Raw genomic sequence first — 12,640 nt, 5'->3', positions numbered from 1 at the left:
CTTACACAAAACTTTTCAGCAATAACCTACCATAGGAATTAACCAACCTGACCATTATAGTCTCCACCTCTCTTTTTTTTTTTAAAGTCCAACAGAAACATAAGCCCAGTACTACTTTGATATTGGCCTTTCCAATCGTGGCTTATCAGGTTAATTATTTTTTAAAACTTTGTATTAAGCCCAAGTTACAATAAAATGTTAACATACTACAGATCAGGTAATAATAATGAACCTAACAAAAGATTCTGGCTTGCTGCCTGGTGAGTTCTCTTCCTCTGATTATGCTGGAAAAGGTGACCAAATTTGTAAACTCCGGCTTCTTTTTGGCATGTCTCTTGTGTACGTACTTGATGTAAAGCTTTTACATTATAAAGACAATCCATATTTTATTATACCACAATTCTACAGGAGTCATCATCACACACTTCCAATAAGCGTGCAGTTTAGGTTGCAAGATCCTTAGGCAGGAAATAATCTGTTCTGCCCTGCACTTGCGTGTGTTTGTGTTTTTAATGTACAGCGTTGAATGTGATGCATTCTGCAAATAAGAGGACTGGATCCAATGTGCATTGAACTCAATGTAATGCCTCTATTTGACTTCAGTGAGCTTTGGATCGGGCTCATAATGTTGGCATGTACTCCTGTGTCTACACTTGGCCAACACTTGTGCCAAGGGGATTCACTCTCTGAAGGTTTGTTGGTCTGAGTGACGATTATACATTTCAAATGCTGTCCCCCCAGCTTTTTGTGGGAAGCGTAGCCGGTAACTAACCGGTTTTTAGTTCAAGTTTCTTCCTATGAGTTAAGCTCTGTTTCCCTCACATCATCAAAATGATGCCATCTACTCTTGTACCTAGAACTAGAGGCCATGAATTGCTCATTTTCCCGTTTCCTCTCACCTGAATACTGGATTTCTAATGTCACTCCTGACTCCTTTTATATATTTTTCCCAGCCAAGTCCTTAGGATGGTGTTGACCCAAAGTGACTTTCAAATGTCCTGGGCTCATACCTTGTTGATCAAAAGAGTTTTACGTCTTTTCTCATAATAAATAACCTTAGTGCGATGGATAAAATGTTAATGATTATAGTAAATAGAACAGTGTTGTTTCACTTGCTGTACATAAAAATCTGCCCTCACAGTGTGTCCAGCCACTCAGGCTGGGTCTACACTACCCGCCTGAATCGGCGGGTAGAAATCGACCTCTCGGGGATCGATTTATCGCGTCCCTTCGGGACGTGACAATCAATCCCCGAATCGACGCTCTTACTCCACCAGCGGAGGTGGGAGTAAGCGCCGTTGACTGGAAGCTGCAGAGGTCGATTTTGCCGCCGTCCGTACAGCGGGATAAGTCGGCTGCGATAAGTCGAATTCAGCTACGCTATTCGCGTAGCTGAATTTGCGTATCTTAAATCGACCCCCCCTGTAGTGAAGATGTAGCCTCAGATCAGTGGTTCTCAACCTTTCGAGAGTACTGTACCCCTTGCAGGAGTCTGATTTGTCTTGTGTATTCCCAAGTTTCACTTCACTTAAAAACTACTTGCTTATAAAATCAGACACAAAAATACAAGCGTCACAGCACACTATTACTGAAAAATTACTTCCTCATTTTTACCATATAATTATAAAATAAATCAATTGGAATATAAATATTGTGCTTCTATTTTGGTATATAGTATATAGAACACTATAAACAAGTCATTGTATGAAATTTTAGTTTGTACTGACTTCACTAGTGCTTTTTATGTAGCCTGTGTTAAACTAGGCAAATATCTAGATGAGTTGATATACCCCCTGGAAGACATCTAAGTACCCCCAGGGGTACACATACTCCTGGTTGAGAACCAGTGACTTAGATTAAGTATCTGTTCTGCAAGGGAATCTTTTGACACTTGGCAGCTTTTGTAATGTACATTTTAAAATCCTTTTGTAGTGTGTTTTACATCCCTTATATGGAGTGCTTTTACCATAATTCTTGGTAATTCTTGCTTTATAACCATAATTCTTGGTACACTTTCTTTTCAGTTATTTTAGATGTTTATCTTATTCCCTGTTAGCACTACTGCAAGTAGAAAACCTGGCTGAATCGCAGGCTACAGGTACATTTTCACATGCTTTTTTAAAAGTGATTTTTAATGTAATTCTTTCTGTACAATACTCATAGGTCATTGCTCTTTATTCAGCCCACATCAATGATGATGTGACGGACAGTTACTATCTGATGACTCTTCAGTGTCCTCTATGAAAGTAGTTGGTCATCACAGTAGACTGCCTATTAGATCATAGAATCATAGAATATCAGGGTTGGAAGGGACCTTAAGAGGTCATCTAGACCAACCCCCTGCTCAAAGCAGGACCAATTCCCAACTAAATCATCCCAGCCAGGGCTTTGTCAAGCCGGGCCGTAAAAACCTCCAAGGAAGGAGACTCCACCACCTCCCTAGGTAACACATTCCAGTGTTTCACCACCCTCCTAGTGAAATAGTTTTTCCTAATATCCAACCTGGACCTCCTCCACTGCAACTTGAGACCATTGCTCCTTGTTCTGTCATCTGCCACCACTGAGAACAGCCGAGCTCCATCCTCTTTGGAACCCCCCTTCAGGTAGTTGAAGGCTGCTATCAAATCCCCCCTCATTCTTCTCTTCTGGAGACTAAACAATCCCAGTTCCCTCAGCCTCTCCTCATAAGTCATGTGCTCCAGACCCCTAATCATTTTTATTGTCCTCCGTTGGACTCTTTCCAATTTTTCCACATCCTTCTTGTATTATGGGGCCCAAAACTGGACATAGTATTCCAGATGAGGCCTCACCAATTTCGAATAAAGGGGAACCATCACATTCCTCGATCTGCTGGCAATGCCCCTACTTATACAGCCCAAAATGCCGTTAGCCTTCTTGGCAACAAGAGCACACTGTTGACTCATATCCAGCTTCTCGTCCACTGTGACCCCTAGGTCCTTTTCTGCAGAACTGCTACCTAGCCATTCGGTCCCTAGTCTGTAGCAGTGCATGGGATTCTTCCGTTCTAAGTGCAGGACTCTGCACTTGTCCTTGTTGAACCTCATCAGGTTTCTTTTGGCCCAATCCTCTAATTTGTCTAGGTCCCTCTGTATCCGATCCCTACCCTCTAGTGTATCTACCAGATGAGTTCAAATCAGTCAGCACTAATTATCACTCTCATTCTCTATCTCAGAGAGATCAAGAACTGAATCAAAATGGAGGCAGAGCTGTGTTCAGTCCTGGAGGTGGTCCTGTCAGGTTGAGTTGAGCATATTGGCAGGGAAGGGTAGGATAGATTGCACTGCTTCTTCCTCTGTAATATCAGTAGCTAAACAGAATAATTCATTTTACAGGCCTGCCAGTTGACACCTTTCATGAGCAGAGAATTCCCTTGCATGAGAGAGAAGACATAGATTCATAGATTCTAGGACTGGAAGGGACCTCGAGAGGTCATCGAGTCCAGTCCCCTGCCCGCATGGCAGGACCAAATACTGTCTAGACCATCCCTGATAGACATTTATCTAACCTACTCTTAAATATCTCCAGAGATGGAGATTCCACAACCTCCCTAGGCAATTTATTCCAGTGTTTAACCACCCTGACAGTTAGGAACTTTTTCCTAATGTCCAACCTAGACCTCCCTTGCTGCAGTTTAAGTCCATTGCTTCTTGTTCTATCCTTAGAGGCTAAGGTGAACAAGTTTTCTCCCTCCTCCTTATGGCACCCTTTTAGATACCTGAAAACTGCTATCATGTTCCCTCTCAGTCTTCTCTTTTCCAAACTAAACAAACCCAATTCCTTCAGCCTTCCTTCATAGGTCATGTTCTCAAGACCTTTAATCATTCTTGTTGCTCTTCTCTGGACCCTTTCCAATTTCTCCACATCTTTCTTGAAATGCGGTGCCCAGAACTGGACACAATACTCCAGCTGAGGCCTAACCAGAGCAGAGTAGAGCGGAAGAATGACTTCTCGTGTCTTGCTCACAACACACCTGTTAATATATCCCAGAATCATGTTTGCTTTTTTTCAACAGCATCACACTGTTGACTCATATTTAGCTTGAGGTCCACTATAACCCCTAGATCCCTTTCTGCCGTACTCCTTCCTAGACAGTCTCTTCCCATTCTGTATGTGTGAAACTGATTTTTTCTTCCTAAGTGGAGCACTTTGCATTTGTCTTTGTTGAACTTCATCCTGTTTAACTCAGACCATTTCTCCAATTTGTCCAGATCCTTTTGAATTATGACCCTGTCCTCCAAAGCACTTGCAATCCCTCCCAGTTTGGTATCATCCGCAAACTTAATAAGCGTGCTTTCTATGCCAATATCTAAGTCGTTGATGAAGATATTGAACAGAGCCGGTCCCAAAACAGACCCCTGCGGTACCCCATTCGTTATGCCTTTCCAGCAGGATTGGGAACCATTAATAACAACTCTCTGAGTACGGTTATCCAGCCAGTTATGCACCCACCTTATAGTAGCCCCATCTAAATTGTATTTGCCTAGTTTATCGATAAGAATATCATGCGAGACCGTATCAAATGCCTTACTAAAGTCTAGGTATACCACATCCACAGCTTTTCCCTTATCCACAAGGCTCGTTACCCTATCGAAGAAAGCTATCAGATTGGTTTGACATGATTTGTTCTTTACAAATCCATGCTGGCTGTTCCCTATCACCTTACCACCTTCCAAGTGTTTGCAGATGATTTCCTTAATTACTTGCTCCATCATCTTCCCTGGCACAAAAGTTAAACTAACTGGTCTGTAGTTTCCTGGGTTGTTTTTATTTCCCTTTTTATAGATGGGCACTATATTTGCCCTTTTCCAGTCTTCTGGAATCTCTCCCGTCTCCCATGATTTTCCAAAGATAATAGCTAGATGCTCAGATACCTCCTCTATTAGCTCCTTGAGTATTCTAGGATCCATTTCATCAGGCCCAGGTGACTTGCAGGCATCTAACTTTTCTAAGTGATTTTTAACTTGTTCTTTTTTTATTTTATCTGCTAAACCTACCCCCTTCCCATTAGCATTCACTATGTTAGGCATTCCTTCAGACTTCTCGGTGAAGACCGAAACAAAGAAGTCATTAAGCATCTCTGCCATTTCCAAGTTTCCTGTTACTGTTTCTCCCTCTTCACTAAGCAGTGGGCCTACCACGTTTTTGGTCTTCCTCTTGCTTCTAATGTATTGATAAAAAGTCTTCTTCTTTCCCTTTATTCCTGTAGCTAGTTTGAGCTCATTTTGTGCCTTTGCCTTTCTAATCTTGCCCCTGCATTCCTGTGTTGTTTGCCTATATTCATCCTTTGTAATCTGTCCTAGTTTTCATTTTTATATGACTCCTTTTTATTTTTTAGATCATGCAAGATCTCGTGGTTAAGCCAAGGCGGTCTTTTGCCCCATTTTCTATCTTTCCTAACCAGCGGAATAGCTTGCTTTTGGGCCCTTAATAGTGTCCCTTTGAAAAACTGCCAACTCTCCTCAGTTGTTTTTCCCCTCAGTCTTGATTCCCATGGGACCTTACCTATCAGTTCTCTGAGCTTACCAAAATCCGCCTTCCTGAAATCCATTGTTTCTATTTTGCTATTCTCCCTTCTACCCTTCCTTAGAATTTCAAACTCTGATTTCATGATCACTTTCACCCAGGCTGCCTTCTACTTTCAAATTCTCAACGAGTTCATCCCTATTTGTTAAAATCAAGTCTAGAACAGCTTCCCCCCTAGTAGCTTTTTCAACCTTCTGAAATAAAAAGTTGTCTGCAATGCAGTCCAAGAATTTGTTGGATAGTCTGTGCCCCGCTGTGTTATTTTCCCAACATATATCCGGATAGTTGAAGTCCCCCATCACCACCAAATCTTGGGCTTTGAATGATTTTGTTTTGAAAAAACCTCATCCACCTGGTTAGGTGGCCTGTAGTAGACTCTTAGCATGACATCACCCTTGTTTTTTACACCTTTTAGCCTAACCCAGAGACTCTCAACACTTCCATGTCCTGTGTCCATCTGTACCTCAGTCCAAGTGTGTACATTATTAATAGATAAGGCAACACCTCCTCCCTTTTTCCCGTCTATCCTTCCTGAGCAAGCTGTACCCATCCATACCAACATTCCAATCATGTGTATTATCCCACCAAGTTTCAGTGATGCCAACAATGTCATAGTTGTATTTATTTATTAGCACTTCCAGTTCTTCATGCTTATTACCCATACTTCTCGCATTTGTATATAGGCATCTAAGATACTGGTTTGATCTTTCCTCCCAGTTTTGTCCTGACCCTCCTTTCTCTCTGCCAATATAGCCCACACTCCCTCTCGTTTCCGACCCATCTCCCAGGTCTCCATGTGCCCCACTTACCTGTGGGCTTTGCTCACTTGTCCCCGTCGAACCTAGTTTAAAGCCCTCCTCACTAGGTTAGCCAGTCTGTGTCCAAATAGGGTCTTTCCCCTCCTCGAAAGGTGAACGCCATCTCTGCCTAGCAGTCCTTCCTCGAATAGCATCCCGTGGTCTAGGAAGCCAAAGCCCTCCTGGCGACACCATCTTCGCAGCCAGGCATTCACCTCCATGATGCATCTGTCTCTGCCCGGGCCCCTACCTTTGACAGGAAGAATCGAAGAGAATACCACCTGCGCTCCAAACTCCTTCACCTGTACTCCAAGAGCCCTGTAATCACTCTTGATCCACTCAGTGTCACACTGTGCAGTATCATTTGTGCCCACATGGATGAGTACCATGGGGTAGTAGTCAGAGGGCTGAATAATCCTCGACAATGCCTCTGTAACATTTCGGATACGGGCTCCCGGCAGGCAGCATACCTCCCGAGATGAAATGTCAGGGCGACAGATGGGCACCTCCATCCCCCTCAGCAGAGAGTCTCTGACCACCACTACCCTACGTTTCCTATTCGCAGTGGTGGCAGCAGACCTCCCAGCCTTAGGGGTATGAGGCTTCTCCTCCTTTACTGTAAGGGGTGATTCCTTCTTTCCTGTATCAAGAAGAGCATAACAGTTACCTATTACCACGGCGGGAGGATTCGGAGCAGGGGTGGAGCACTGCCTGCTGCCAGAAGTAACCAGCTGCCAGTGTCCACCCTGAGCCATCTCCTCCTCCACCAGTGGTGTATCAGCAGTCCTGTATACTGGGACAGCTACCTCAGCTGTCTCCACATGGACACTGTCCAGGAATTGCTTGTGGATTCGGATGCTCCTCAACCTAGCCACCTCCTCCTGTAGCTCTCCCACCTGCTGCCTGACAGATTCCTCCAGCAGGCACCTTTCACATTGGATGGTCCCCCCTGCCTGGATATCAGTAAGTGGAAATTGCAAGTTACAGTCTCTGCAAAACCACAGCAGGATCTGGGTAGAAGCATCCATGCTCAGGCGCTCTGTCTGGCTACAGGCACAGGTGGAGGAGACAGAAGCAGTGCTGGCACAGGTTTTGCAGGTCTTCCTAACCATCTTAAGCCTCCCTCTGTCAGACTCCCGTCTGCAGCCCCCTGTCCGCTGAAAGGGTTGTTTAAGCAAGACGTTTAGGTTTTAAGGGGAATAAAGGGAAAACAGATAGAACCAGCGACATGGATTTAATGTCTTTCATTCCTACCCACATGTGGGTTTTGTCCTATTAACATTGTTTAGTTGAGATGGGCAAAGGAAGACATTTGATCCAAAGATTTTAGACTTGGGTGCCTAAGGTTAAGCCCATAAATCCTTATTTAGCCTCCGAAGGGAAAAATATCAAGACATCTTTATCTTAGCGATGCTGAGCACCCACAGATCCTTTTGATTTCAGACCTACAAGTGCAGATCTGAAAATCAGACCACTTTCCCTTAGGAGTTTTAAGTATGAATTTAGGTGTCTAACGTTAGGCACCCAATCCTTAAAAATATGGCATTGGGCTGTACAAACTGTTAACACGGATAAACTGGAAAATTTCTGATGGCTCATAATCAAATAGAGTGTCCCTTGTACTGCTGTTTAGGAAACCAGACGTACCCATTGTTAACAGTTCACTGTTCAGAACTGTTCACAAAAATTTTTTGTTAATGTTTTTTTCATGGAACACTTTTGCTGAATAGTAGTTATGTTTTTAAAATGTCACGCTTCAGATATTTAGCAGAGGTTTCTGTTTTTAATTAAAAAGTGAAAATTTTTCACTATTTAAGGGTTAATTACATTGTCTGGGTTTGATGTCAGTAGAACTGTACTGTTCCCTAAAGTTTACCTTAAATACTGCTGAAGTGCTTAGTTTCCAGTAAAAGTCTGCAATTTATTTTTGTGACAGTTCTATCGAAACATTTTATTTTGTTACCTTAAACAATCTCCTGTATTCCTTCAGAGTCCTGTAATAGGTGTCGTGTCTGCTGTTCCTTATTTGCTTTGTTTTATATTTTATGATGTTCATTTATATGTTACTGGCATTTCATTTGCTAACTCTAAAGTCTACCTTTTGCAGAACAAAAGGTCAGTTGAAAAAGCAACCCATGTCGGGCTCCTCTGAATGTATCAAAGTGGAACTTTAAAAAAAAAAAAAAAAAAAAAAAAAAAAGGAATATATCAAAATCTCAAAGGGTAATTAAGAACTTTATTGTCAACAGTTACACTGTTTCAAGAAACAAGTCTATCTGGAAGCTAACGGAGACAGGGTGATAAATGGCTGACTACCATGAAAAACATGTTTTGATATGGTTCTTTCAGAAATGATTAAGGAAAACAGACTGAGCAATAAGATTCATGCCAATGAGATAATCATATTAAAAAAAAAATGGGAATAAGGGCTTTCCTTGTGATGCTGCCAAGCTCTGAAGTCTGTAAAAAGGTAGTGTAAACAGATTGTCCCCTTGGGGAGCACACACGCTTTTCATATTTGGAGTCTAGGCCTGTGAAGCCATATGAGGAGTTTGGCCTTTGTCATTTCATCCTGATTATCAAATACCTTAAATTTGCCAGTTTGGTTGAAGGGAATCTTAGTTATAATAGAGCAGTGAGAAAGCTTGAGCATTCAGTCTTGAATAAAGTTCTGTGTTTTAACAGCTTCATCAATAACTCGGCACAGGTTTTCAGGCATTTTCTTAACAGCATGATCTTGGTAGTGTGTGAAACAAAGCCCAGAGGCATGAAGTTCAGTGTTTTGGATCTGTGTGACCAGGCTTTATTCTTACCTGTCTTCGCTATGGCACAATCCATGCAATTGCAATAAAGTAATCCTAGCACATACAGAAATCTTTACCTCCTGAAATGTTTTGAATGAGCTTTCCCCTGTTCTGTTTGTCCTAGCACAGCTTTATAAAATAGCAAGCCTTCCTGAAGGGAACTATTGGATACATAATTCTCATACCCTAGACCAGGAGTCCCCAAGTGCATCTAAGTGCACCAGTGTACTGGCCGGCGGACAAGTATCTGCCGAAATGCCGCTGAGAAGCAGCGTCATCCAGAGGCATCGCTGCCAAAATGCCGCTGAAAATCTGGATGACGTGCTTGTCAGCGTCATTTCGGCAGCGACGCCTATTGATGCCGCTTGTCGGCGGCATTTCAGCAGATGCTCATCTGCAGCCACGGTCCTCCGTGGCTCATTGTTTGGTGCCCGCCACACGAAAAAGGTTGGGGACCACTGCCCTAGACTCTGTTCTTCACCAATGATGGAGGTTGCTTCATCTCTTTGAATTGCTAAGGGAATTTTTAACATAAGTTTTGAAAGCAATTGTTCTTGAAACATCCTCAGTCATGACACTACCATGTTGAGCAACAATGTTGTTTGAAAAAGCTGCTGTATTCAGTTTGGTATCTATTGGGCCTCCTATAACTTTTGAAGCCATATCTGTTGCATGGGATGCATTTTTCTACAAGATTGTGGAATTTGCAGAGATGCCAGATGTCTGAAATCTATTCTTGTTGGAATCCCTAGTTTGACCCAAAACAACAAAGGTTCAACTATTTTATTTCAAGTTTTGCTAAGAACGGGGGTGAACTTATTTCAGAAAATCACAGCTTCAAAGACTTCACTCTTTTTGTCAGCTAGCACTTCAGAAAACCTACTATAGTTTCTAAATAGTTGATGTAAAGTCGTATATTTTACTTAATTGTGTTTCTGAATTTTTTTCTTTGAGTTGTCATTGGAACATCTTGCCACTGTCCATCTGATCAAAACAATTAATCTTTCTGAAATTACTCCTCAGACAGGAATGAGGTCCAGCAGAGAATGAACAGTGTATGCATGCAGTCATGTGAAGCTCAGCATTGCCCTTGAGCCTTAGCAATTTACAGCAGCTAACTTCCAGTGTTCATTTTAGGGACACTTTAGCAGGGTCTGTAGGTTCATAGCTTGTACTATTTTTGTGTAAGATAAATCTGGGTATACACTTGCACAGGGTTCATTGGTGTTTTATTGGTTAGAGACTTTAGCAGCCTATAGCTGGAGTTCACAAGTTATAATAAAATGACATTAAATTGACATTGATACCTTTACATGACTTGTGTATCTTTATCGCTTCATATTTATGGAATTTCTTTGCAAACTATTTATAATTTTTTGCATGATTTTCTGTGCTGCTGGCATTCGTATGTTTGAAGGCCAGAAAGGACCATTGTGACCCTCTTGTCTGACCTCCTGTTGACACAGGCCATAGAACTTCCCCAAAATAATTCCTAGAGCATAGTTTTTAGAAGAATGCTAATGAATTGTATAGGTTTATGATGACATTTTGTTAATTAATTTTTAAATGCAGACGGTTGTTGACTTGTCAAAGTGATTACAATACACAAGGAGGTACAATAAATGAAAGTATTACCAGAAGACATGTAGATGTATTCATAGTATAATATGGTTTGAGAAGAACCTTTGCACTAGCAAACCCTTTTTTTCCCTTGTATCAGTTATTTTTATACTACTGTCAACTGTTTACACTGAATATAGCATGGACATGTCTACTAATTTAGTGCACGGCAAGCCGTGATGTGAACGTACAGCGCTGTAGCTTGCTGTGCACTGAAGTGGTTGTGTTGCCTTGCTTCCATGTAATAAAAGTTCCATGTGCACATTATGGAACTTTTAGTATATGGTGGCAGGATCCGCATGGCCATTTAGTGCATGGCAAACTAGAACGCTGTAGATTCACACTTCAGTTTGCCGAGCACTAAGTCTCCATTCAGCCAGCCCCTTACTGCTTATGATGCCTTGTGTGACCAAAGACGTTGTCAGTTGAACATTGACAGCAAGTGAATACTTGGATACTGCACTTCACCATTTACTGTAATCTGCCATATTTGGTACAATTATCTGGGACTGCTGGAAATTTCTGTGAAAACAAACACTCCTGGTAATTTTTTTTATGTCCAAGTTGAGCTTACATGAGCAGATTTAAAAAAAAAACAACACTTCACTGTATGCACATAAATGTTTCCTTTTTATTGTTTGACAAATCTTCTGGATTAGTGGTAATTATAGGACAACATTGGTCTGCTGTCAGACAATCTGATACCAGTGATGGGTGAAGTGTAAGAACCTGAATAGAATAAAATAGAATCAGGGATACTGGCCTTCTCTTGCAAGTCAGGTGAGGGTTAAGGTATTTCACTCAAAATTTCATACCCTCTGCTTTTCATAACTAGCCTTTGCTAATAATGAACGTGCCTAATTTATACGCACAATTATTTAATCCTGGTTTTTGTTTTTAGGATATAGTATTGATGCAATAAAAGCGTAGTTTGTTAGTGTACGGCCTGAAACACAGATTGTTCTTTAGTATTTTAGTAATATTTTTTAAAAAATTCATAAATCAAGCTTTCTAAACATTTTACAAGTGTATCTAAATAAAGCTGTTATAAAGGTGATAGTGAAGGACAAAATAATATAGTTAATTATAAAACCTCATGAGGTTAACGCAAAGTATTTTTACATACTTCGTTAGGTTTGTTTTCCAGGATATACATATTTTTATGAAAAAAGCAAATCAGGAATTATATTTACAGTAACATGTATTGGTTCAAATAACGAATCTGTGACATAACTGCAAAAATATTTTATCTAATTTTATCTAATTTGTGATGTTAGAAACTGAGTGAAAAGATGACTAGTGGCTTTTTTTTTTTTTTTTTTTTGGTATGTCATATGATTTGAAGAAGTAGTGGATTAGAATAGTACTGAAGATATAGAAAGCCAGTATAAAATATTGTGTCAAGAGGCTGACTGTGGTGTAAAGTCACTTTCAAATGTGTAGAAGTAAAAATCAATAACTTGAAAGTTGCGCTATTTTTCTGTGTGCTAATAACAGTATTCTCTCTTTCTAGCTTTCTATAATTATGATGCAAGGGGAGCAGATGAACTTTCCTTACAAATAGGTGACACCGTACATATATTAGAAACATATGAAGGTAAGTAAAACACATATTTGATTTAAAACCATTGTTCATACAGTCACACTGCTCTTGTGTGTGTGATTCTAACATATTCTATTTTAGCAGATGGTGAACTACTATTTTTTTCATGACTAATAAAATGTTGTATTGGGGACAGAATTAACAAGTGCTACATGTAAATGAAGAGGCAGGTGATAAAATACCTAATGAATATCTTTTTCTGAATGCACAATTTCTTTTTCTATGCAAGATAAATGTTCTCTCACCCTTAATTTGTATGGATCAATGGTAAC

At 40.8% G+C, this 12,640-nt stretch overlaps 1 protein-coding gene across 2 annotated transcripts in view; it reads left to right on the top strand.

Moving 5' to 3' along the window:
- Positions 1 to 12,640, top strand: part of DOCK1 (dedicator of cytokinesis 1) — a 566,139-nt gene that overhangs the window by 46,626 nt on the left and 506,873 nt on the right. For both annotated transcript variants that reach the window (XM_054033802.1, XM_054033801.1), the window contains exon 2: positions 12,279 to 12,362. In XM_054033802.1, coding sequence (XP_053889777.1) covers positions 12,279 to 12,362 — 84 coding nt within the window. The remainder of the gene's footprint in view (positions 1 to 12,278; positions 12,363 to 12,640) is intronic.

The sequence above is a fragment of the Malaclemys terrapin genome, chromosome 7 (assembly GCF_027887155.1).
Source record: "Malaclemys terrapin pileata isolate rMalTer1 chromosome 7, rMalTer1.hap1, whole genome shotgun sequence".
Lineage (NCBI taxonomy): Eukaryota > Metazoa > Chordata > Testudines > Emydidae > Malaclemys > Malaclemys terrapin.
The sequence above is the reverse complement of the archived record's forward strand: the minus strand, read 5'-3'. Positions and strand labels throughout refer to the sequence as shown.